This window comes from Perna viridis, chromosome 4 (genome assembly GCF_037379345.1).
Source record: "Perna viridis isolate PV_CMFRI_1.1 ecotype Kerala chromosome 4, ASM3737934v1, whole genome shotgun sequence".
Classification (NCBI taxonomy): domain Eukaryota; kingdom Metazoa; phylum Mollusca; class Bivalvia; order Mytilida; family Mytilidae; genus Perna; species Perna viridis.
Genome location: NC_142448.1, coordinates 45,588,071 through 45,615,601, shown reverse-complemented (window position 1 = coordinate 45,615,601; position 27,531 = coordinate 45,588,071). Strand labels below are relative to the sequence as shown.

The 27,531-nt window shown below is 37.1% G+C and overlaps 1 protein-coding gene and 1 pseudogene across 4 annotated transcripts; both read right to left on the bottom strand.

Moving 5' to 3' along the window:
* Positions 1-1,416: 1,416 nt before the first annotated feature.
* LOC148620262 (sodium-coupled monocarboxylate transporter 1-like) lies at positions 1,417-27,531 on the bottom strand. 4 transcript variants are annotated; one of them, XM_088581004.1, is made up of 15 exons: positions 26,883-27,530; positions 19,779-19,844; positions 19,377-19,428; positions 18,526-18,593; positions 17,848-18,002; positions 17,168-17,308; positions 16,791-16,920; positions 16,436-16,524; positions 9,900-10,024; positions 9,529-9,599; positions 8,901-8,987; positions 4,659-4,861; positions 4,191-4,288; positions 3,370-3,488; positions 1,417-2,983 (listed from the first exon to the last, which is right to left on the bottom strand). In XM_088581004.1, exons 1-15 carry the CDS (start codon positions 27,255-27,257, stop codon positions 2,810-2,812), a joined length of 1,953 nt encoding a protein of 650 aa, XP_088437130.1. In that variant the 5' UTR covers positions 27,258-27,530; the 3' UTR covers positions 1,417-2,809. The 4 variants fall into 4 exon arrangements, with proteins under 4 accessions (XP_088437130.1, XP_088437131.1, XP_088437133.1 ...); XM_088581005.1 differs by having other exon boundaries at positions 9,900-10,012; positions 26,883-27,529; XM_088581007.1 differs by lacking the exon at positions 26,883-27,530 and adding an exon at positions 21,342-23,727.
* On the bottom strand, positions 4,868-7,361 carry LOC148620263 (zinc finger MYM-type protein 1-like; annotated as a pseudogene).

Below are 27,531 nucleotides of genomic sequence, written 5' to 3'. Positions count from 1 at the left end.
CATGATTTAACATATCGCTGCATTGATTTATAGGAAAGATGCACAGTATTTTTAATTTTTCTCTTCTATTTCAACTTGTCTGCCGCGGCTGCATTTTTTGGGGCATTCCTGTCTTTAATAATAATGTGCGCCTCATTTGCTTTTCATTTAAATGTTAAAAGTAGCCCTCCAGCTAAGAATCATGCAAAATGTGATTCATGGGTAAAAAGCCTACATATTTTTATTTTGATATTTTGTTTAAATTGCCATAGTAAACAGAAATTAATATTCAGTTTTTCATATAACCAGTGTTCTTAATTTCTTAGGAGATAAAAATTGTATAGAATGTACTGTAGGTTTAAAGATTAAGGGAGATAACTCTGTAAACGACTCCCAAATACAATAATGGATTTTAATGTTGATTATCTTCTAAGAGCAGGCAGATTTGAATGAATAATTACACATTTGATAGTATAGACCCATAAAACAACTTAATTACAAAAATAAAAATATGTAGCCTTTTTTGCGGTGTATCACATTTTTCATATTTTGCATGATTCTTACGAAGACAGCTACTTAACTAACCATACTTTACCTCAGTCGACTCTGAACTTGATTACAGTGAAATATGAAAATAAACGAGTTCACAGTACAATGTCATGTATACATGTACTAACATTATTTTTGTGCATACTAATGTGGTGTATATGTATACGCATGACTTTCGGCATGATTACTGTGTTACCGATATCCGATAGAGCTTTTACACACTTAAGCACGAACCATTTCTATACTGTGGGGGATTATTTTAAGAAAAGAAATATTCAAAATTTGAGCAAATATTCTTTTACCCAGCAATGGACAATAAAAAAATAATAATTCAAATATTTCTACCAACAATGTAAATTTTCAAATGAAAATTTTTAACTCCGGCTACTGCTGAAAAAAAACTTTCGCACTTTCATGAAACAAATTTTTAATTGAACATAAAATCCCAGCCCCCCCCCCCCCCTTTACCTCAAGAAAGAACATTGTTGTGCCTTAATCGATGTTGTCAGGGTGAGAACACGATACAGACAACAGTCAACGATGTACAGAGTATTGATGTTTACAACAGAAACTAATATAATCTGGTGTGTAAAGTTCTTTTTCCTGTTGTATATACATTTGTATTACATGCGTACAAGAACCTTTTATGATGTTTTAATGGTTATAAATATTACAGTTTTTATTTTTTTTAAATTTGATCCGGATTACGGAAAGAGGTCGCGGTAATTACTAGTAATTATTTTATCCGCTACAAAGTAGCGCAAAGTGCGAAAATATAAATTTGAAAAAAGCGCGGTTATGTTGTGTCCAACTGCATACTCAATGTATTAAAAACTTTTCCTTTTTATCAAATTATCTTACTTTATCTGTCAATAAAAGACACTGAAGTTATCAAGATATTGTTTATTGTATAATGGTAAAATAGCAAAATATGAGTACATTTTAACACAATAAAAAGCTTACAAACGTATACATTTCAAAAAGGTTTGATGTGATTCATGCAGATTGATTAGAACTTATGAAGCTACTAGTATTTCCAAAAGAACGAATCATATAGCTGTATGGGATTTTGAAATTATAGTTATTTTTCATTACTTCAAATGTATATTTCACTCTATGAGAGATGTTGTCTGCCAATTTTCGGAAGTTATTACATTTTTTCCTATGAAGACTCGAGTTTTTCCTAATAGGGGTTATGTAGTATAACTAAGTACAATTAATTTTTACAAAGTCAATGAAATTTTATAGTATTTTGAAAAATGTCTATAGTCAAGTATTACCGAAAAAGAAAAAAATGCTATCATTTACTTGATAGTTATTTCAACCATGGCCACTTTGAATAAAATAAGTTGGAAATGGCAAATACTGACCTTTTTAACATTTAGTATATTTTTCACGTTTTACTCTTGATTAGCCACATCGACATCAATGGTATATTGCAAAATCAATATATATTGCACAAATTATCCAACTACAATACAAATACGCAATGCACATCTCCATTGTCAGGCTTTCGAGTCCATCTTTGCGCCAGGGAGCGAAGGTGGACTGAAAAACCATGACTTGGGAGGATGCACAATGCTTGACTTAATGATTATCATAATTTTAAGATGAATAAACATGAACATTGGAAAATATAAATGTACACACCTGCCAACACTTGGAGCTTATTCTGTGTTTTACAGATCACCAGATATAACTTTATGCAACAATACTAGTACATTCTTGACATGAACCCATCAAAAATATTAACACATTAAATAAATGTATCATACATTTTCGTTCATCATGTAGGTCAACAAACTGGCTAGTACAATGTATATGATTTGATGGTTATGACAAACATGTACGCATTTTGTTGTCTAAATTATCAATTCTATGAAAAGATTTTAATTCATGAACTTTATAATTGTTTTCCTTATTAGTTAATACGAAGATCAGAAATCAAACTTGTTTATTTCTTTTAAACACATTTACAGCAAGTTGTAGAAACATATGTATCAACCATAGATCTGCACTAAAAATTACCATATAACTTTTTAGAGACGGTGTAAATCATAAAACTTATATAGTACATCCATCAATGTCATATTTAATTACTGATAATTGTTTGACAGACTTTTTCCCCCAAGAAGAATTTAAAATGTCAAGAAATGTGAAGGGTCCTTTAGACAAATTTATACAGTTGGGTATTAAAGAACAAACGCATGAAATTATAATGTTAAGTATGTATGTCCCAAATACAAGTACACTGAAACAGTTACAGGATTCCTTGGATTATTTAAAGCTTGGTAAAACTTTTTTCGTAGTCTGTCCCGTTGACATATGCATGGCTGCCATTATAAACTGTAGAAACTGGATTCTCTTTCTTTTCATCCAAATCATGAAGATCTAATGCTTTATTGTCATATCCTCCATGTTTAGTCCGAGGATCATCAGGAGAATACTTGACAAACTGAAAAAAAAGATTCATCACTTTTGATTGGATTGCTAACTGTGGAAATAACAATCATTTTGTCTGTTCTTTTTAAAGGGACATAATGTTTATTTATACACTGAATTCTTAAAGATTTATTTATGCAGTGGCGACCCTACCAAATAATAGCCAGCAACCCATTTTTTTCGGAACCTCGCCTTTTCAAAATCTCTGAATTCGCCCCATTTATGCTTGTTATTTCATTACTGCTTTACTGCGGCTCTGCTCAGGAAAATAGTTAAAACGGGATGATTTCAAAATAGTGGTTATCACAATGAATCTCTTATTAAGCATGAATGCAAAATACGTACTCTTTTCCATATCATTTTTAATTAAAAAATTTGATAAAAATAAAAAAAACTTACATCTTCATGTCTTACACCGAAATGAAGCTTTTTTCTCCAGGTCTTTGGGAGGCATGGCAACAGTTCATCAAATATTGGACATATAAGTCCTGGATTTATCTCGCTTGGTTTAGTAGCACCTGTAAAAGACATTCAAAACCATCAAAAAATCACCAATTTAAGGTGTGACATGCCCAATTTTTCCCTCTGTGAACACTATATCTGCCGAAAACTGATGAAAAATTACAAATCTCCGATTCCTTTCACCTTTTAGACAAATTTAGTTTAACTTAAGACCTTTTAAGCTCAATTCAGTTCGACCAATGTACGTCTTTTAAGATCAGCCTAGTTTAATATAGACCTTCTCAGACTTTGCTTCCCATGTTTTACAAACCGATATTTTTTTATTCATCTAAGTCTTACACTCTAAGTAAAATTGACAATAAATTGCAAAAAATGTCCTAGCACCCCCTTTTCTTAGAAACCCCGACTGACACCTCTCCTTTTCAAAGTGTCTGAATCCGCCCCGACATATAAACTAATTGATTAGCTCATAAACTTTGCAAAATTATGCAAAACACTACTGATCTATTCCAATTTTCAGTACAATGACGTTTTTGTTTTGGGGTTAGTTTTCTAATTTATTCAATTCTGCCAACACATTTGTTTAAAAGTTTCATTGTTTTTTTGTCATGTGCAAAAGTTTTTGTCAAAATGTGGCGAGGAATCAATTAATGATCACTTTTTTGACATTTAATTGAATCCTGCAAAGTTTTTACTACAAGTAAGAATTAAATTATTTAACTAGATACATGTACAATGTACATGTATGACGACCTTACCAGTTATAAAACTGACTATCAAGCCTATAATGACGTTCATTATAAGACCCAGGCCTGTATACCAAATATACGACATTTTGTATAGAGGAAAGTCATCTCTGAAACATAAAGCAAATCTACATGTACAAAATTTAATTGAAGACAAAGCTACTGTTTTATTACTCAGTTTTTTTTTTCTCACAATGCCTCAACAGAGTTCGGGGAACGGACACATTGTGTACTATTATTTGTGTGTAGATATTTATTAAATTTAAAACATTCAACAAACTGTTCTCAAATCAAATCAATTTACGAGAGTTGATTAAAGCAGCGATAAATAAAAGGAATAAAAAGAGCTACACTCAAATCTTATTATAGATCGGTTCAAAATGTTATACATGTATTATTCAACTTAACGAAACGAAAACATATCTCGTTGCATAGTACATCTTTTTCAAAAAAAAACTTAAATAATATAAAAAGTACTACTTTTCCTCCGACAGAGGCGCTTGTGTCGTTCCTGGAGCCAATGTCGTTGTCGTCGCCGTTAGTGTATATAATGAAGCGTTGGTAAACAGACACCCTTCAGTTGTAAGAGCTGATGGTGACGTTACTACAACTTTGTTTATGTAAGAACCGAGGCCGATCCATAATGTGATGATTAGAGATGTTAAGTGACCGATCAGAGCTCCCTGTAATTACACCAAAACATAGTGACTATAACGATTTGAGATATTAAGCACGGCCGTAGCGCACCCTTTAATAAACTGAGGCAAAAGGGGGGGGGGTCGAAAATTTTTTTTGAAAATCAAGCTGCAAACTCGCCAAATCCTGACAGGAAAACTTAAGCTTATTTATACCAAAAACAAACACAAAATGATTGAAACCAGGTGTTTTAATAACTAGTTCTGTTTTAATACGGTAAACAGAGTGAACAAAACGTCAATTTTTGTCTTCGTCTCTATTCAGCCAGAACTTTCCAATTCTGCAATGACCAGAACTGTCAAATTTTAACAGCACACGTTCTCTTTCAATTTCAAAGTCGTTTCTATGCACATGAAGCATTGCAAGCCCACAAAGTCTTTCTCCACCCATTGATGCACGTTCCCAGGTTTTCAGACGCCTCAAACTGATGTAACCGGAAGAGTAAGTAGAAGTTGAAATACAACAAAAATATTTGGGTATAAGTCTTTGTCAGCAAGCTTAATAGCTTCTTAAAGGTTTCCTTCATCTTGCATTCTAACTGTTCTCTTTACCCATCTTTCAATTTCACATATTAAATTCTTCCAAGTTGATCACATCTGGAAAGGCCTGAAACATAGGTTCGATTAGATCAGACGTAAGGTTGCTAACATGCTTTGGTATTAGATAAAATCCGTACATCTGATTTTTTACTTCATCAGGAAACCTGCGTCTTATTTCATTGACGACATGATCCATGAACGGAAAAAATAAATTCACTCTCCACTGCTGTTCTGCAGTTGTTGTAGCTGCATTTTCTCTATGGACTTGGCGACCAACTCGTCTTCGTGGCATAAGATCTATCTCAATTGCATCAGCAATAGTTGCACTACGTATTTAAAGCTCTGAAAACTGTTCGTCTGTTCTCTTTTCCTGCAGAAACTCCAGAAGAATTTTTGATTCCTCAAAAGCATCAACCATGTTGCAGTCTGACTTTTGAAGAAACAAAGTTAGAGGCTTTATAATACTCAAAACAAAATGGCCGACTACTACTGCAACAATACATCCCGGATCTTCCAGATAGCGTCGACGGCCACTTGCCTTTGTTCTTGCTTCACTTGTGCTTACATCATTTTCAATTTCGGTCAAGGCAGCATGTACAGATTTATAGTTTGCTAAGGGTGATGAAATGGTGTCTACTCTTGCTGTCCACCTAGTTTCGCATAATCTTGTCACCGAAGCATCTATTCCATTTTTCAAAAGTTTTATATCAACGCCTTCCTCTTCATTTTCTAAGCCTTCTAGCATGTCATTTACTAATTTTGAATTACCGGTAAAGGAATTTAGAATGGTTTTACGCTTTGCAGAAGCACACAAGAACCATGTCATTTGACCAACTGATGACATTAAATTTCTGATCTGGCGCACATCTTTGCATCTTTGGGTCACCACTATGTTAAGGTTGTGGGACTTGCAGTGAACGAAAGGTGCATTTGGGCACTGCTCGCGTATGCGCTGTTGGACTCCTGATACATATCCAGTCATAACCGATGCTCCATCGTAGCCTTGTCATAGAAGCTTCTCCAGTGGTAATCCCCATTTTTCCATTTTTCAACTTCCAAAAGTTCGATAAATCCCAAAAAGTCCTCTCGCACTTCGTAGGAGGTACTATCTAAATATCTGATGCATAACGAGAGTTGTTCTCTCACGGAAACATCAGTAGTTTCATCTGCCATTATTGAATAAAATGCAGACATTTTACAATTTTCAAAAATTCGATCTCTTATTTCATATTCACAGCATTGTATCAATTCATTCTGAATTTGGGGTGATAGGTAGGTCATTGACTTATGTGCTGTTTCAAGACGATCTTTTAATACTGTATCAAAGTTAGATTTCCAGTTGATAAAAAATTGAAAGTTTCCATCTTCTTGACGAGTAATTTTATTCCAATTTCCCCTAAATGCAATATCTCTCTGTCCTAAAATAATTATGACATCAATTATAGAAAGAAGGATATCATGATTTCTCTTAACCTTGTCTTCATAGGCTTGGCCTAAAGATGCACAGATACTAGATTTTTTTCCTTCACATACGGAAATAAAGTTCTTAGCCTTCTCAACTGCATCCTTATGATCAACCGATTCGTCATGTGATTTTAAACTTGATCTTTGTTACCTACTTACATGACTTTTGAACAGAAGAAAAGAAAAGAAATATTGATTATTTTGTCATTATAATCATCATCATTATAATAATAATAATTATTATTATTATCATTATTTAAAAAAAAGATTGAATGCTAAATAATTGGACAGTAAAACCGATTATCACTTGTTGATCAGTGACTTTTTAAGGAAAACATTAATGATCAACATACCGTTGTATCAGACTTAGCAATACGTGATTAGTTTTAATATGTATAGGACCGATATATATCCATATCAAGTTACCTTTTTCGTCTGTTTTTCTCTTGAGAGAACCCGTCTTCAGCCAGTTTCGAAGAGACATTTTAGATTTTACCTTTTCCGCGGCAATTGTATTCGGAATGCTACTAAGTTTACTTGTGGATAATACTTCTGTCAATACTGCCGAATAAACAAGCACTGTATGTAACGTGACAGTACTTAATTATTGGTTGCATCTCGCATATTTTACAACTGAAAACAAAGTATTTTGAGAAAGAAAAAAAATTGATCGTCGTTTCAAAAGTGAGGCATTTGCCTCCATTACGCTACGGCCGTGTTAAGTGACCGATCAAAGCTCACTGTAATATAGCGACCGTTATCATAATGTAATTATCATGAGTAGGCAAATGGATAGCTTTCACTTCCACTTTTACTCGACAACTGCAAAAACGGCCCGATTGTGTAAATTCATTAAGAATAATAAATTTGTCATCTTTTTTTCTATGCTTATTTATTGGTACACGCGGCACAGTTCATGTAAGTAAGAAGGTAAACATACTCAAGTAATTAGATAAAACCAATTTAAGACACTGTCCACGTAAAAACCAGACAGAGCCTATATATATGACAGTCCAGTTTAAATATTTTTCCATTGATTTTGTTTGATTTAATGCAAAGTTACACTCATTATGATGCCAGAAAGAGAAGTCAGCAGTATTTCCGTATCAAAGTAAACTATGAACAGATAATCGAGTTATTTCTATTTATTTTAAAGTTTCTGGTGCTTTTTATGCAATTATTGTAAATTACTTCATTCTTGCCGTTTCAGTGAATATACAAACTAACATTCACTTTTTAGAGAACATCATGAGTTTGTGGTCTCTCATGAATATTTTTTATTTTGTAACTAACATAAAGCATGTACCACCCACTGTCTGGGTCTTCTCTAGACACCCTCTTAATGGCCAGGGAAAATGTCAATGTATTATGTAGGTATTGTAAGGGCTGGGTGTCGAGGTTCTATATAATTCCAATTTGATAATTATTAATTAAGAACCAGTCCATATAAAATTCAGACACTGCCAATGATAAAGTGAAGAAAAAAAAAACAAACAAACAATGATTTTTCAGTCCACATACACTTTCATATTGCGATAAGCTTTTCTGCATTCAGATCTGCACTTTTTAGAAATTCATACATTAATCTCCCACTAAAACCGGCCAAATGTAGCCAAATCAAGAACGATAACTCTTGCAAAGTTCAAATTCCATGTACAATCTATATATTTTTTTTCTCAAAAGCGCAACAACCAAATGAGAAACTAAGATTGGTCATGTGATCATTAACTGTCTCTGAACCAGAAATAAAACTAAATTCGGTGGGTTTATTACATGCATGAATCACCTTCTGTCTGATTTTTAGAAAGACTGCTACTTAAAATGTACATGTAGTAAGAAGTCAATGTAGAGCTGTCACATTTGGCACAGCACTGTTTTGTATGGTTAATCAGCTGTAACATAACCATGGAAAAAAACATTACCTGTTTATAACAAATGTTCCAAATGATCATTCAGTATCTTGTCATGTTTTTAGTAAATTGACAATATAACAAACATATAAACTATGATTTTGATACATTACCCACTTATTGGCCCAAGGGAATACAACGCCAAGAGTGAACAATCCTAACAGCGGACCACCAAGCATGCCAAATAATATATAAGCTGCCTAATAAGTAAACATAATCAATTACAATACAGAATACATTACCGATATTTATAAAAGAAGGACAATATAAAAGGAAGTGTTTAAAGTATTGAAATTTAAGAGCTTTTCACACATTTCCCTGTTATTAAAAGGGAAAAGGTAAACATACTGTTGTTTTTTTTTAAAGTTTGTTATTATAATTTAAAGGCAACGCATTTCACTAAGCTTATATTGTTACTTTAACATTCGAATAAAATCAACTAAAAATATTTTTTCAAGGACTAGTTTCAAACACTAGCTAGAAGGTCATTAATGTATGCATATAATGCTTTTTCAGTCGGAAAGGATAGCAAGAATGCAAATTAATGATTCGGCTCAGAACAAAAACTTACCACTACATTGATTAAACGTTTGGATTTAAAATATAAAAAACAGGACGAAACCAATTATCAACAAAATCAAGAGTGAGCATTTTTTAACACATTGAGCCGATAGTAGGGAAATATAAATTTAAGTGGATAGATCTGTAGCAACAATGGAGCAAAGATAATAAGCAATATACCTGTAAGATTGTAGCACCAAGTTGGGACACCACAAATGCTATCAAAAGACAAACTCCACCACAAACAATAACTAAAACAAAAATACAAGACGATGTTGGTAGAATTACATCTTACTTACATTAACAATGATTAAAATTGGTTTGTTTTCAGTATTGGTAATGTATCAGCTGAAACAATACAATTTTATTAAAAAAAAACTCATTTTGAAGTCGATTATCTGCTTGGACCGTTACGAGTTGGAGTAATACTGTTTCCGAGGTGTATTTATTTTGATTCTTACTATTATTCATTCAATAAAGACATATTTATACAGCAAACCTATGATCATTATGTTGTTGCATACTTAAACTGATGTTGCTAAATCACTCACTGGCAATCTTGGAGAAAATAGTCTTGGTTGTAGCCTTCATATTTGGATAGCAGGGTTTCACAAAATCCTCCAACAAAATAGCTGCCACGGCGTTATAACCTGATGATATGGTGCTGTCAAGTAAACTATCATTAATGATATCATTTTCAATTACTTTATACATTCCTTGAAGCGTTCGCGTTTCCCATTTTAGCGTTCGTGCATCGTTTTGTGCTCGTTTAAACGCACGATAAACGCGAGATAGAAGCGTTCGTTTATTTTTGTACATTCAATGTTTCCTTTTTTTAGCTATTATTTTTATACTTTTTTACTAATATTATTTTCTGTCTTTATTAATTCTATTTTCTATTTTTTTCTTTCTTCATTAATTATTCATCTTTCGTCCATTGTTCATTTAAGCGCACCGCACGATAGAAGAGTTCTTCTAACTCAGACTTTTTGTACCGCGCTAGACTTCTTACAATCAAGCCTCTAGAAGAGGATTGTGTTGCTACAAGATTGAAGTCATCACTACAGAACATCATGAATCTGATCGTCACGGTGTATCAATCTGCATCATGAAAACCGATTTGTTCAACGTGTTATAGTTTTCCTTTCTTCTTCCGTAGTAGTGTGAAAAGGCCGATTCTACACCACATGCAGAAATCCTGCATAAAACCTCCAACCTCAATGGCCAATGCAAACGGACGGCATCCCTATTGAGCATAGGGTAAATACAAGAATTATGGCTTTCGTATCGATCGGAGAAGACTTCATCAGTGAAGATTTCTTCCAGGAAAAGGTTGAAGAGCAGGAAGCTCTGAAATGGAAGGACTTACCCATCGGGGTAATCTACAAGGCCACGAAGGTGATAGAGGTGGATGGAAAATTCGGTAAGTCTAAGATCCTCACCTTGAAGGATAGACAAGGAGAGAGCACCAAAGTATGGGCTTGCCCTACGCTCAACAAAGAAAAATATCCCTTGCAAGGAGCATACGTCCGGAGCACGGGATTCAAAGTGAGCAAAAAGTCCAAAAAGGAATACCTCTCCTACGATCTGGTGAGGAAGTAATAAAAAAAAACCGAGGGCTAGGGGTTCGAAATTTCCCAATCCAAATTACTGGATAGGGAAATTTTTTTTTTTGGTCACTTGAGACTTTGATCTGGAGGATTCTGGAATAAGCGCGGGGAGCGATGAAGTCGGAGGGATTGATGCCGCCATTGGTCAGCAGACTTTCCATGCTATAGAATTTCTTGCGGGATTCGGCAGCTTCCTTGTAGAACCTGGCGACCCTGCACTGGATGAAGCCGGTATTGAAGTCCACGGCGGGATAGCGCCCCGCATTGAGGGTCACGTGGCTATTTCGCAATCGGCAGTGGTCGAAGACAGCGGCATTATGCAGCTAGTCATTATCCCTACCGGTCTGGAAGGTGACGATGATCCATCGCGGTTTTTCTCGCCCGCTTTTAGCGGCTAGACGCCAGTGAAAATGCGAAGTCTGGGGCACGGCGATTTAGACGCACTGCTTCATGTTAAATCAGCAATCGATCTTGGTCTTGCTCTGGATAGTCTTATAGAGCCGCAGCTTCTCTTCGTCGGAGGGGATGACGTGGGGGACGACCAGGAAACCTTGCACTCTGGCCACGTCGTTGACGACGGCGGCTCGGAGCATGGCATTTGCATCCGAATCGCGCACCAGGGAGAACTCGTGCTTGAATCCGTAGACGATCTTATCGTAGTCCTCGGCAAAGCCAAAGACGTGCTTGAGCGGGATGGAGAAGGAAAATGATCCCTTATTGGTTGGCTTAGTGATGATATACCTGTGACGTGCTGCGAATCCAAAGTTTTCTGCCTCGGCATTGGTCGTGGAGTCTTTGAACCATAGTTGGTTGAGGCCTTGCGATTTGGAGAAATCGTCGGGGTACGTCAGCATTCCTAGCATGCTGGTGTCGATGCCGGGGTCGTTGAGGTGCCTGATCTGCTGGCCGGAGAGTCGGTAGCTCATGCTACGAAAGAGATACATGGCACCATTATGGATGAGCGAACCAGATCTCCGTCGCCATACGCAGTACCCGTGTTCTTCTAAAGTCGGCCTTCAATCAAGAGATAGTTTTCGGCGGGGTGGAGGAAGAGATCCTGGGTCTCGATATTGATGCGTATCTCTGCGCCGGCATTATTCAGCTGCGCCCCGGCTTGAGGTTCGTATTCGTGAACCTGATACTCCTGGAGACTTTCATCGAGTCAGTCCTTCGGTGATAGTGAGCATATCGGCCATTATATATTTTATTTATAGCGCCGGACGAAGTCGTGGATGGTGGCGATGCTCCCGCCCGCGATAAGATTATTGAGACGGGCCTGCTGCTGCGAGGTCCTCTTGGTCTTAGGGATTTTTCTTGCGAGTCACTCGATGGACGACGTGGTCCACGGCCTTGCTCGCACCTTTCAGGCTGCATTGGAAGCGGCGCTCACGGCCTTACTATCCAACGTCTTGGCGGCATAGGAGGTAAGCACGCGTCCGGCTAGATTGGTGATGGTATCGAATAGTCCTCGTCCGCCGACGGCATATCTCCGGCGATAACCGTGATTCACTACTAAAGGCATCGTAAATTTATTTATAGGAGCTTCCGATGCAGCTTCTCGTATTGTTCCCTGCTGATATGGTCAGACTTTCTCATGGCGTCAAGGATGGCCACGATTTCGTTACGCACCCCATTATTTCCAGCCTGGTAGGCAGCAGCGCAAAGATCGAGACGATCTAGCAGCTGGTCGAAGCATGTGGGGAGGAAGACAGTCGGCACCCCGCTGCCATATTTATCTTGCTTATAAAAGTAGGATACGATCTCCTTCCATTTGCGGCTTCGATTGGACTTTGGAGTGCGCGAGAGGACGGAATTTCCTTGATACATCGCATTGGATGCTCGTAGGATATCGCCATAGGTATTCAGGTCTTCCACGTCGAAATCTTTGGGATGCTTCAGCACCATGAGCTCCCACAGGCCAGGAGTACCCTTATAGCGTTCGCCATCGACGACGATATCGTCTCCATCGAAAGTGATGGGCAGACTTCCGATCATGATGGAGCCGTCTTCCACTCGCAATCCAAAGGTATGGTCGGCCTGAGGGGTCATACTGAGCTGGAGATAGTGCGTCGCTCGCGGACCGAGGTTGGTTCGCAGTGCTTGCTCGATGGGTAGTGGGTCGTCGTCGTCCTCGTCGGCAGGGATAGGAGGGGGAAGGACAAGCACCTGGGTGGGTAGAGCGAGTGGGATATCTTCAATCTTTTTGGTGATCTGGGAGGCAGTCTCCTTTTGCGTCTCGACCACGGGCTTGACTATCTTGGAGAGGTCGCGGTTGATTCCGATCTTATCTAGGCGACGCTGCATATCGCTAGCCTGAATGCTGCGCTTGGTCTCCTGCAAGTCCCTGGTAAGCGCCTCACGCTGCTTGGGATCGGTGATCCTGATAAACGTCATTTATTTATAGCTTCGCCATCGCCCCTGAGCGTTGAATCGAACGCCCCCACGAAAGTTTGCAATGTGTGAAAATTTGTGGGGACAGTCGTGACGAACCCAGAAAAGTGTGAATACGAAGGGAGGGCATCCGCGCCCGTCAGAGCCTAAGGAAGGACGGAGACGTTATTTTACAAGATTATTTCCCTAAGCGTTTGAGTGAACGCCCCCTAGAGTTCGAGCCATAGCCCTCCAATGCTGTTTGCCTCCTGCCTTAGCGGGAAGCAAAAACCGTAGATTTACCCCACTTTCCGAAGGGATAGTGGATCCTACGCACTCTCCATGCATTTGGAAGAGCAGAAAGGCTCGCGGTCGGCCCTCTGCACGCCTTTGAGGAGATCGTACTCCTCCACCATCCTCAGTTTTGCGCCCGACCAGAGGGTGGCAAATTTGGATACGCGTATAGTCTCCTCGTGGATACGATGCAAGGCTTTGCCGCGGGCGATCTTAGCACCACACCGATAGCATGCCTCGGGGAAAAGCTTCGAGTGCCTCTTGCATTTATCACTGCCCGATATGGATGGGTACGTGTACTTATGGCCACGGACGGTCTTGATGCAGCACGATGGTCCGGGCGGCTGCTTAGGTTTGCGACGGGAGTGGGAATTATAGGTCCTTCTTTCGAAATCCTGTTCATCGAAGCGGTTGGCGTACCTTTCGGCGGCGCATCCACTGCAGCTATATCCTCGGATTTCGCCATGAATAAGCACACGCTCCCACCGGTGCTTGCATTCAGGGGGTGGTCATGGGGGCTTTCTCCCGATCCAAGTCCCACTGATTCTCCAGGAAAATTCCTTCAAGTGATCCATTCTTTATCTTAGCCTCGATAGAACTCATCTAGATTGCATCGATATTTCCCTGCCGTCTTGGGGCTCGTGAGATCGATGGTCAGGAATCCGTGAGGCTTGGACCAACAGTGGTCGCATAGGGCATCGAATTGAGCCGGAGTGAGATCGCCGCAATGGTCCCGGCGGATATGATCGCGATTCTTGGCATCCTGCTCAATGAGGCAGATGAAGTTGGCATTCTTCTGGATCGATTGCCGTGGGAGCTTGAAGTAATTTTGGAAGAGGTAGAAGCAGTCCACGTTATTATGGCGGCCGCGCACGTAGTAGTCTTCGCACTTGCTCTGCTTGCTCAGCATCAAGTCGTCGAAGACCATGAGATTCTTGCGGGCGGAATCGAGCTCTCGAGGATCGGGCACGTCGCTCGCCTGGTCAAAGAAAAAAGGTTCGATACCGCTAGGCCTGGACGGTGGCTTCATCACCTCCACCACTTCTACCAAAGAGTGGGGATAGCGTTCCTTGATGGAGAGAAGGTCGCGGATATCGTCTTTCGAAAACTCCTTCCCCAACGCCCGCCGCAGTAGTTGGTAGATGGGCTGGTGGAGCGATTTTCCGAAGACGTAGAGACGACCGTAGTCGAACCATCCATCGTGCAGGAGGAGGTTATTCAGCAGCGTCGTCTTGTCGCATTCCGATTTCCCGATGATCAGACCTCGGATGGATCGCTGCGGGAGGAGAAAGTGGTTATGCCGACGACTCGCGGTGGGCTCATCGTAGGTAACGTCTTCAACGTCCATTTATCTATATAAAATGGCAATGTGCTCTTGAAATGCAAGAGGAAGACGGAGACGAATAGTCGCGCCGTGATCACGAGCAATGACGCACGACGTCGATCTCTACTCCACAGAGAACGAAGAGAAATCAAGCGTGGTGGAGCGTTGTAATCGTACCATGAAGGAGAAGATGTTCAAATATTTCTCGACCAATTCCACGCGTACCTACCTTCCCGTCTTGGACGATCTCGTCCACCAGTATAATACCACCAAGCATCGATCCATCAAGATGACTCCCACCGCCGCCAGCCAGAAAGAGCACGAGACCAAGGTCTTCTGGAATCTTTACGGAGACCTCCCATCCATGCAGCCGCTGCGATTCGACGTGGGCGATAAGGTCCGAATCACAAAGAAGAAGGGCACCTTCGAGAAGGGATATACTCCGTGCTGGACGGAGGTCTTTACCATCGCTCTGGCCCTCCGGCGGACCCGGGGAGGGACGAAGGAAATCTACGTCAAGTGGAGAGGCTATCCCAAAACCTTTAATTCCTGGATCAGAGAGTCCGACTTGCAATGATCCTCAGCAGGTTTTCCGGTCTCGATCAAAGGAGACCAGAAAGTCTTGATTTACGCATGCTTCAGCTCGACGAAGACCCTTAATGCGTCCAGATCCGCCTGCAGGCGATCGTGAAGGGCTTTGGTGATAGGTTCGTTGTCGGTCCGAGGAGGTGGGAGATTTAGCAGGTGATATTTTTGCATGTCTAGATTCACATTCACCTTGCCGCCGTTGGTCGAGACGCAATCTGACTTATCGACTTATCTTCTACGGCGATCAGCTTTTTGGTAAGGTCTTTGATCGATGCGTCATACTCCCTCTGCATCCGCTTGATGGCCATCTGGATCTGCTTACATTCCAAATTTAGCTCGTCGATGTCTTTCATGCCGTCTTTCAATTGTTGGGTGACCCATCGCTTAGTCACGGCGTCCGAGCTGTCTCGGGGCAAACCTCTGGCAAAACGTACGAGTTGTGATATGAACACTCCATACGCAGGTTACCCATATAAACGCACGATACGTTCGTTTATCGAGCGCGCAGGAAACCTAAACGATTCAGGGCGTGTATGTATTTGCAAATATTTAATGTAGCGGAGCAGAAATGGACTGACGGACGGGTCGCAACTTCGTTGGGTGGGGTATAAATAACTATGTTCTTTACACTTTTTGTTGTCAATGTTATATAGAAGTTATAAAACATTCTTCCTTAAGTTTGACCTGGCTTTTATGTTTAATACATTTAAAGATGTATTTAACAATGTTTCAGTGCTAAATTTAAATGTGTTATCAAAAATATGCATGAAAACATTTCATTTAGGAATGTCCTAGGTATTGACTTTAGCTGGATCTTATATAATGGCTTTGTGGAAGGTCAAGTATGGTGACTAAAGGAGTTTTTAGTTAAGTTGAATATTTCATAGGTGAATGGATTTACCTTAAACTACCACTGAACACACATGATATAACAAGTCCAGGCAAGCCATGATATTCTCCTACCAAATCCATAGTAAATAATGGAATCAGCTAAAAGGAAACCAATTAAATATTAACGTTAAAACATGCTTCATAAATAACGACGAATATACGTGTACATGTATTACAACTGGGTAAAAAAAAATGTCAACATGGAAATGTCCTTAACAAGCGGGCCAAGTTAATTTCTCATTTGGACTTATTCAGGACAAATTTGGTGTACACGTGAACATGTATATGTTTATTAAAAAAATGAAATTATTGATATTTTAATAATCAAGTAACTTTCGTTGAATAAGGTTCGACATTCTACAAACCTGGTCTGTTTTCTCTACCACTTTCAGTGTGACCGGGTCACACGTACTGAAGTAAGAATACATAGTAACACCAACCAAACACACTAATGTAAGAACACAACACATTCCAGGTAAGTTCAACCATAAAGCTCTGAAAATGCATGCATATAAATAAAATAATAGACTCCAATAAGTTAAACCATAAAGCAATGTACATGCATGTAGGTCAAATAAAGCATTTTATCACCTCTGAAAGGGTGAAAATTCAAGTAAAAGGCAACGTAAACAAAGCAAACATGAACACACAAGTAAAATCAGACGCAAGCAAGTTCAAACATAACCCTATGAAAAGGCAAACATACAAGTAAAACCAAGACACATATCATGTGTCAACTCACAATCTAGCCTTTTTTAAAGACGGTAAAGACAATGCACGTTGGACCTGTGCCTGATTAATTCCATAAACAGCAGTCCAAAACAATCCTCCTCCAATCACTACATTCCAGAAAGTGTGACGGATAGTTGGATCGAAGTCCATTCTACAATATAAAATATTAAAGTTAAGTATTGACAGGTTTTCAGGGATTCTTACAAATACAGCTATAGCAACAGTAACTGTTAGTGTTCACCGAAAGCCAATTTTAACCCGTCTGTAAAACGTTCCTTAATTTTACTCTACGAAAGATCATATTTCTTTAAAAGCGTTAAGTCAATATCCAAAATTGTATTATTCAGGTGCGTAGCTGAGGCCAAATTGAAGTGTAGGCAAAATTACGGCAGGGGGTCTGGGGGCGAAGCTCCACGGAGATAGCGTTTTAGAGCATCGTTTATGCCTCTCCTGGATGTATTTTATCTAAAAAAAAAATTGGCAAAATTAAGTGCAGGCAAAAGCTTTTTTGCCTAACGGCAGCTACGCGCCTGTTATTGATATGCCACGTTCACTGACTTCTATTATCATTTCCTCCCCCATACCAAAATCATAATTAAAGCTTCGTACGGAAAATGTTACGTTATATAATTAAATGAATGTGAAAAAAGAAACAAGAACAAAACACAAAAAAAAGAAAAAAAACCTTACATGAAGAATTTGATTCTTTCATTTTGACGAGCAACATCCCAAGCTACATCTAATCCACCCATCTTCATGGATCCTGATATTAATAATGTAAGCATGCCGGCTGCCATGACTACCATTTGGAATGTGTCTGTCCATACAACAGCTTTCATACCACCCTAGAAATATAGAAATAAAATGTAACAAAATGTAGAAAAGGGGTGATGAAACATAAAAGATAACAGGAATGTCAGCTGTATGACTACCACGAGCATAAGAAAATATAACAAAGATCGTCTTTCTTCTGCTGCATGTATGGCCAACTGTCCGTATCTGCAAAACTACGGAGAGATGTCGTTGTCACAGTCAACATACAGTGTAGTATCGGCAGTGGCGGATCCAGAGATTTACAAAGCAAGGGGAACCTATAACCCGGGATGTGAGAAATGTGTAAGGAAATATATGTCATATTCAGCTGTGTTCATATTATATATTGGAATGTAAATTATTGCTTCCTGTAAATATTTCAATGCTTTAAGCATTACAAAATAAGCATTACGAAAAAGAGCTTGGTGGGCCTCGCAAGCCTTACCTTGGACACGTATATTAAATATCAGACAGTTTAATCCTACTAGTGGCAAGTTTTTAAGTTGTCATGATTAAATACTTTGGAATAGTATTGTCTGTTTTATAAATACATACCAGGGTGGTGTAAAAGGTACAAACAATCCCAACAGCTATAACAGAGCCCCATAAACTGATTCCGGTTACTGGATATATAAATAGAATATTTACAATGTGGTTAGTAACACGAGAAGTATCAATCTATTTAAAATCAAATATTTGATCACATGTCAGATCGCAGAATTTAATCAGATTGGAAAAGTATTATAGCACATTTATATAACATGCGGAATAAATTTTACTACATGTATATGTATTTTTCTTTTTAAATCTTAAGTGAAAGTATTTGTAAGAATCAGGTAAAATGGGAAAAATCAGAAACATGCATGTCAAAACCGACCTACCTGACAATGTAACATTACTCAAGGATATTAATTTCTCCATTTGAAAAAAAAATTAATCTTTGTTCAATTTTTTTCAATAGAATCTTAGAAAAATGAGGTTTTTGACAGATCTGTCTGCCCTTGAAATGATCATTTTCAGTGCATTTCAATGAAATTGTAAATCAATGGTCCAGCATGATATGGAAAATATTGCCTATTTTTCTGGATTCTGATTGTGCAAATAGTCAAATTACACTATCAAAATGATGTTTTTTTTCATACCATGTTCCATCTACTGCCTGATTCTTACAAGGACTGACACTTAATGGTATATACAATATGTATGTTATCAGATCAGTTAACTATAGAACGACAACACTATTTACATTTTTTTTTATAAGAAGAAATATACAGATAAACAAACTGAACATAGTTTGTACAACATCTTTTAAGACAACACAATCTTGGCGTCGATAAGAAAATATGAATACTAGTACATGTATAAGGTGGTGCTTTTGTTTGATCCAAAATAGACAAACGACTCACCTGCACTGAGAGCTAACGATGGTCCATACAATACAATAGACATATAAAACAACTGAAAATAAAAACAACAAACTCTTTAAATAAAATATACCAATCATAACATGCTTCATAATAGTATATAGGTACAATATTACAGCTTGTTTATGGACATCATATTCTGGAAAAATCTACTTCAGAGAGACAGCTCTAATGGTAGTCTGTTTAAAATTTTCGATTCATTGTACCTTCATAATCCATTTGAAGTTTGTACTGTCAAAGTAAAAATTGTTTTATTGAAAATAGACTCAAAATATTATTAAACGGTTAGCCGGGCTCGAAGCAATCGAGGGTATTTAGTAGTATTGACAGAAAAACAATAAAATGCAAAGTAGTTGGTCAATGATGAATTGCCGAAGAACTCACCATCCATGTTAAGTATACAATACACGCTATGACTCTGACCGCTCTCCCAAACCGTAACTGGATATACTGTAAGTAATTAAAACGTAATGTTCTCAGTGTATGTATTAATATATCTACCATTAGAAAGTATTGAAATTGTAAATCCATGCTTACATATAGTATCAAAGGAGTATAAATGCGAGTCTCTAGCCCTGTAAGTTACTGAAAATCTTTGCTTACCCACTAAAAAGACGTATTGGCATGTTTTTGTGTTAAAATATGACTAACCCCAAAAAATTTACAAGCGGTTACAACGATATCTCTACGGAAGCTGATTACGAACATTGCGCAATTTTATTTAATCTGCTGTAACAAGTTCATAAATTGTTTTATCAAATTAGTAAATTGTTTTGACAAATAATTTGTTGCGACAGTTCGTTGAGAAGAACGGCAGAAAATTGATACTCTATGGAACAGTATCGACTCTACTGTAGTGAGGAATTGACCTGTCTTGAATTCATTAAGCGTTGGGCTACAAGTATTCCGCTCGAATAGATATATAGTTTGTCAGTTAAACCGCTTCCTGTGATGTCATGTTTTAGCAGGACTCTTTAAGAATGTTTGTATTTTAAGCAAGTCAATTTCATCTTCTACTGCTTTTGAGGTTTAGTTAACAATCCCATTTTATTGTTTAGTGCTGTTTTATCATATCAATTATAACATCTCGTGATATGCTGTTTTATCATGTAAATAAATAAATTGATATTAAAACTATATTATTCACTTACACTAGCTCTTGAAAATCCTATTTAAAAAATGATGCGCCCATATGAAATGTACATGTGAAAAATATCATGCACTAATTTGAAGGAGATTATGCGCCCGTTTTCAAGAATTTTGTGCCCATTTGAAATGTCAGTGCGCCCAAATGCAATGCACCGAACTTGATTAACTTGTTAAAAAAATTACTCATTTGTAATGACCATTTATTTGTCAACAAATTAAATGGAATTGCGCGATGTCACTAATCAGCTTCCGTACGTCTCTTAGCATCCTCCAAAATTAAGGTTTTTGAGTCCACCTTCGCTCCTTCAAACATCTGACATCACACATTCATATTTAGCGGGTTGGTATGCTGATTTCTGTGATTGAAGTCATTCTCAGTTTACCATGACAAATGCACAGTTAGATGTTACTTTTACTTTGTTAAAAAAGAAAACTTTAAATAACACCTTAACACTTGCAAGTCTAAAATTCAAAAGAATTTTCACATGAAACCTTTACAGATCCAAAATAAAATTTCGTACATACAGCAAATATGGGACAGGTAATTCCAACACATTTAGAATTCCAATTAAAGTTTTGTTTTTTACAGTACACACAGACTTAATCCCTTGTTTATACAACCGTTCTGGCTACTCCTATATGGATTTTACAATTTTTACCTATAAATTTTAGAATGTTGGAATAGCCAGAATAAACCAGCGGATTTCGTCCAGCGCCATCTAGTGAGATACCTAAATTTAACCCGAATCCAAAATCCAATCAAATCACTCGTAATGGAAACTCTTCGATATAACTTACAAAATGGCTATTTCTTTCGGTAAAAACTCTAAACATAATCTATAGTTATCAATTTTGCTCATATTAAATAATTTGTGATATCTTGCGACTATCAGTTACTATAATAATCCCGTGTAATTGTTTACCTTTCCACTGACGTTATATGTTAAATCAATTTTTATTGATAGTTCGTACCCGGAAAAGTAACCAATCGGAATCGGCTGGACGATACCCGCTAAATATGAATGAGTGAAGTCAGGGATTTGAGGGCGCGAAGGTGGATTCAAAACCCTGACTTGGGAGGATAGTCTCTGAATATTGTTTATATGCATCTTATGAATTTAGGAAATTTGCTGGAAGTTCATATGGGGCACATGAGATACTTCAATGAAATAAATATTCTGTCTAATTTTGCCTTGATGCAATATGCCTTTATTGTAGGAACAATTTAAGGTGTTGAAGTATGTGGCCAAAAACTCCTGCAAAGAAAAATGTAATTTAATCAAATATTTTACTAACTTTAGCAGATTTTGCACGTACAAATTTTGGCTTTCATGTTTTACGTGGATGAATTGCAAAAATCTAGGTTTTGTTGGCATAGTAGGTCTAACTTTATTCAGGTCAGAATAAACCCAACATAACCACTTTCTTTTCATTATTTGTTATGTAATGAATAAAGGAATAACAGAATAGAAGATTCCTCTGAATGCATTCACATATCATACAATATTTTTTAAAAGTTAGTTTTATTCGCAACAACAACAGTCACGTGATCTTAAAACGTAACTAAATTGAAATAGCCTCAATTTAATGTACGATTTTGCAAAGGAAAACATTTTTTAAATATGTACAGAGTTGGGCACTCGATTCGTTCAGGATATTAGCATCACAATTAATGTTTTTACTTACTAAGAAGCTCTGATTAAGAAATCTAAATGCATTTTAAAGCTTTTATTACAAGATTAACGGACCATAAAACATTTCACCAGTTGTTGTCAGTCTACGAGTAAGTTCTTGTATCATTCGCCACCAAGTATCATTTCCAATGGTTGTACGGAGGAGAGTATAATTCCTGATTCAACGCCGACTTGTTTACCGTATTTCTTCACGCTCGTCATATTTACCAGGTGAATGCCAGCTTGAATGACACGAATGTAATTTCAACTAACATATCATAGATTCTTTGCGATCATCATATATCCCATCTGCTTGCCAACGTGAAAATTATGTAATTTCTACTAAGATATTGCAACTGGTTTTTACAATGTCATGTTATGACCATGAATGTTAATGACACTTTACATAAATGATGAAGAGATTAATTTAATTTATTTTATTTTTTATTTTTTATTTTTTTTTTGTCGAGAGAGAGAATTTAACTAGCAAAGGACGTCATCATTAGTCAGTGGTGTTTTTGCTGGAGTATAAGGTTGGGTTACGGGTATCAAAATTGACCAAGAATTTGGAAATTCATAAACTGTTCTGTTTCAAAGTGTTTCCCAAACCAAGCGCATCAAAAGATATAAAATGTCAGTAGCTTATTCATGAAGAAAATGAACTCGCATCTAATACGTTGAAATTGTACTTATCAATTTATCAAAATTGCTTTTTTTTTCTTAAGATTGCAATAAAAAAAAGTAGTCCTGGCGGAAAAAGTCAACCAGCTACCAAGGACAGTTTGTATCTGTCACGTTTTTCATTTGACACATTTCTTTAAACAATTTAAACATTCGCCGCGTCTTGGCTGTTTGAGTATTTCAAATGCTAGTAATCAACCTGAGTAAAATCCGGATGCAATATAGGTCCATATATTAATAATATAAATCCCGATTAAAAATAATAATAATAAAAAACTAACATGTTTCACATAATAAATACAGAACACATTTTGCAGTTCATTTACAGTCTTTATGTTTTATTAGTCGTTCTGACGAATTACCGTTTGGAAAATTTAATACTCTGGTCACGACCCCTTGTCATTTACATATTAACACACCATATTTAAAAGCGGTGTTTGGCAAGACTTATTATATAATCTGTGATGTACCATGGTTCTCAACCCTGCAAGGGAAGAATTGGGATTAATATTGCACATTTTTTGTAGGTTTCAACTGGTCTGGAGCTGTCATGTCGGTTAACTACTAGTAGTCCTTGGTGTATTTGTGTAACGAATAATTAGTTTCTTTATTTCATTTTCTATATTTATAAATTGCAATATAAATCAAAGACTGAAGTCTTCTAAATGCCTAACCGTCAAATATTCTATGCCACTTATTGACTTGCTTTCAACATCCGGGCAAATTCAATCATTGATTTTTCTCATTTTCACCATAAACCCTGGCGTAGATATTTGTATGGACTTTGTTCAGAATTATATATCACAAATTTTGGTGAGCTGAAACTTCAAGTTTTTGGGTCGATCTGAGGAAGACTATGTTCTTTTCCATTTCACATCTTTTGACATCGTTCATTTGTACATTGCTTGCAAAATAAGTGTATTCAATTTTCGAAAATGTACTTGATATTTTAGAACAATATTGTTGTGTAACGCAATACTTCGTCAATCGGCTACGATCGGCAAATGGTACGAACTCGTTGACAAGCGAAGTTGCGATAAGCTCTTAAAATTTGGCGACTTGACCAGAATGACTGGCCACCTCTGAATCGGAAACTATACTCGGCGTCACATAAATAAGATACTGTTAAAATTTGAATAAAAATATTTTCTACCACTTTATTGACACCTACCGTCGTTTAAATTGTCTTAAATGACTTGCTCATTCGTTTAGCCAAACGGCTTCTCCCTAAACATTGAACCGTTAAATTCCGGTCAGATTTTAATTCTCGGTGCCAATATTTACATTGTAAAAAGTCGGCCATGTTTACAGTGATCGGGTTACTAGGAGATGTTGTTTACGTTTAAATGGTTTGTCCAAAAACCGAAGAACCCTGAATGCATTTCGGCGTTATTTCGGATATCTCGGATTTATTTTACGCGAACAACGTACAATACCGAGAAGTTGATCAAGCAGACGATTGTCACCGGAGTTCGACGGGAACTTACGAACTTCGTTTGTAAACAAATCGTCCCGTAGAAACCAACATGGCGGATTTTAGTATGGGATTTCCCCGTAAGGATTTGTTACGCACGATTTAAGCTAATAAGCGACTCGTCGGTACTAACACGTCATGCATATACTATTATGCGAACTATCTTCATATTAAATAAAAGAGAGCGGCAAGTCCCGACGGTTTAAAAAGTAGAGCTTCAATTCGAAAATGTGTTGTATGTGATGTCGAGTATAGGGGTTTCTCGGCTATTATAGAGGTACATTTTGATCCCATACTAAGCTATAAATGACGATATTATTGCTAAGGTGGTATAGTAATATATCATTATGCAAATCATATAATAAACAGTACTGCAATTAGGAGTGCAAAGAAGTCACTAACAATATTAGCGACTTAAAAATTACCGTTATCACTAGTGCAGCAATCAAAGCTTTAGTTGTCAACAAACTATAAATAAAAAGCATGTTCAGTATATATGGATGGGTTGGTACACTTTCTAGGTTGCACACTCGTTCCCTTATGCCTGTTAACACCCCCTTTTTAACCTGTGATTCGACGTGAATTTTTATGTTTAAGCACTTCTCTGTTTAAGAATTAAGAATCAGGGAAAATATGTATACGGTGTGGCACATGAAAAAAAAACCAAACAAACAAACAAAAAACAAAACAAAAAATTAAACAAAAAAAAAAACAAAAAACAAAAAAACGCGTCATTATACCCCATAACCTCCAGAAACAAGCATCAAAGTCTTTATGACGTTTGCCTTTTTAATATATTGATAAGTCAAATTTAGTTGAAATGCACTTTTGGAAAAATGGCGAGAAATTTTTCCAGCACTTTTTCCCTATAAAGGCAGTCAAAAAATATTTATGTCGTACATGCTTCAGGATAAATTTAAACAGCTTCTCAGTTGTTTTCTAAATGCATTGAATGTATTTAAGGCATAAAGACCAAATGAGAAAAATGATGTGCCACCTATTGCCTGATTCTTACACAGAATGATACTTAAACCGACATAAAAATGAGACGTGATAATGGGTGAATTTCATACGCCTTTTTATATTAAAATTGTGAATACAAAATTATCAGTGTGGTTAATTCACATCTATAATGACTCTGTGACATACTGAGAACATACAAAATTTTATGAAATCGCAATATTATGACGCCAGCCCAATGACATTACCAGTATTGTGATTATAACGACAAAGCGATATTCTGTTTGCATACACTATTTGTGTGTTTTTCTTTTCCATTTTGTTTGATTTTCCTTTCACAAACTACTCTGAAATAAATGTGTTGTGCATTTAACACCAGATTTGCAGTCACATCACGTTTTTGCACAAAATAATAAGTCAATGTATGCACTTCTAGCTTGCATACTTCCCAGACTGTATGGCTGTCAAATCATCCGTTTCACACTAAGTGTCATTAAAAGTAATTTTTGCGATATATTTCTTTTTCAAATAATATTGAACTGTTGAACAGTTATAAATTGTAAACAATATTTTACATGTAACAGTGTAGCAACAATAATTCTGCTTCCCGACACGAGTTACAACGAGGTGCCGAAAAAAAAAATCACAATAGGGCTAAAACATTCAATTCACCAAAAGTATCATGCTGCAAACAAAGTAAATGATTGATTGATTGTTGGGGCCCGAGCAGTAATATTTCAGCTATATACAGACGATGAACATGAAATGGATGATAAAATGAACATGAAGTGATGATGAAATGAAAAAAGGGATGGGACACAAAGACAATGGGGACGACAGATTTCGCAACTGTATAATTATTTAAAAACGCCAGCATTTGATCTATAACAGCAATAAATCAGGCGATAAAAATTAACACTGTGCCAAATTTAAAAGGAAACGAGATGTATCTTTGTGTAATTTAAACGATACACGATAGCAGTGTGATTTGTAATTGTAAATGAGAACCGTAGTGAATCAATCATATGACCTAGCTACATCACTGCAGCTAGTACATGTAGTGCATGTAAGTGTCCGGCAAGTAGTCAGTCCGGTAAGACGTTGAAACTTAATATTGAAGATACATTGTATCATCTGTAAGATAGAAATTTGAAACTGACTTGATGTCAAGTAGATCCGTCGTTAGTCGATTAGACTCCATGTCTCCTGCAATATGCGGGTCTGAAATTGATACGAGAGGAGAGTAAGTTTATTATCGGGTTTTCACAGTTAGTTTATGACTGAGTGTTATAAAAACAACTGGAAATAACAGATCACATATATGCCATACCACCAACGACAAATCCATATCTGAGAGCTGAAACTAGGGTTGATATGGATCGAGGTGGTATTATTTATAAGATGAGATATAAAAATCCGTATCATATATGTATGGCATATTTCAATGTTAATCACGTGATATCAATCATTTAGGATGTCAATAGATTTTCCCCAGGCTAAGCAAAAAATGAAGAAATCCTGTTTACATTTAACTATACTATTGGGTCTTACCTCAAACACGCTTGTGACACCGAGGTTGTAGAACACTGGAATAAAAACATGTGCTGATGCCGCTGCAGAGATGACAAAACCTACAGAAATCAGCCAATACATGGTATTATATCTATAAACTTCCGCAGGCGTTCCTAGCAACGTTATAGCCGAAATGAAACTAGATAGCAGCGATAAGGATACTGGTATTACCGACAAATTACGGCCTGCCAACAAGAACTCCATCTCGCTATTTTTCTTTCTGTCTTTGATTGCATAATAGAGACCTATAGCTGCTGAAACCAGGAGGGTAAGTCCAAAAACGACATAATCCCATGTATTGAAAAGGGTAGACTCTCCTGTCTCGAATTTGTACGAATAAGTCCTATTCCACATATCTGTCTAAATTTACCGTTATTTTTTGATATCACCGTAAAAGAAGCTTAATACTCAGTAATTGATTTGTCCTTGGTAATACAAAAATTAATCTTTCTGATTGACACTAAATCGGCCAAGTAATCAAAATGATACTTGAAGACAGATATCAGACAATATTATTCGTCATTTTACATGAAGATCATTCAGTAAACTTGTTGACTGTTCTTTATACCCTTATTTAATGACGCGTATTTAACCGAACCAAGTGTAAGACGGTAGAGAGATGTTGACA

Coding starts and splice junctions, on each gene's coding strand:
- LOC148620262 (XM_088581004.1), bottom strand. CDS start 27,257: ATGTGGAATAGGACTTATTCGTACAAATTCGAGACAGGAGAGTCTACC. Junction 10,025..16,435: donor GTGTTCAGTGGTAGTTTAAG/GTAAATCCATTC, acceptor CATTAATGATAG/TTTACTTGACAGCACCATAT. Junction 2,984..3,369: donor TCGGTGTAAGACATGAAGAT/GTAAGTTTTTTT, acceptor CTTTTTTTTCAG/TTTGTCAAGTATTCTCCTGA.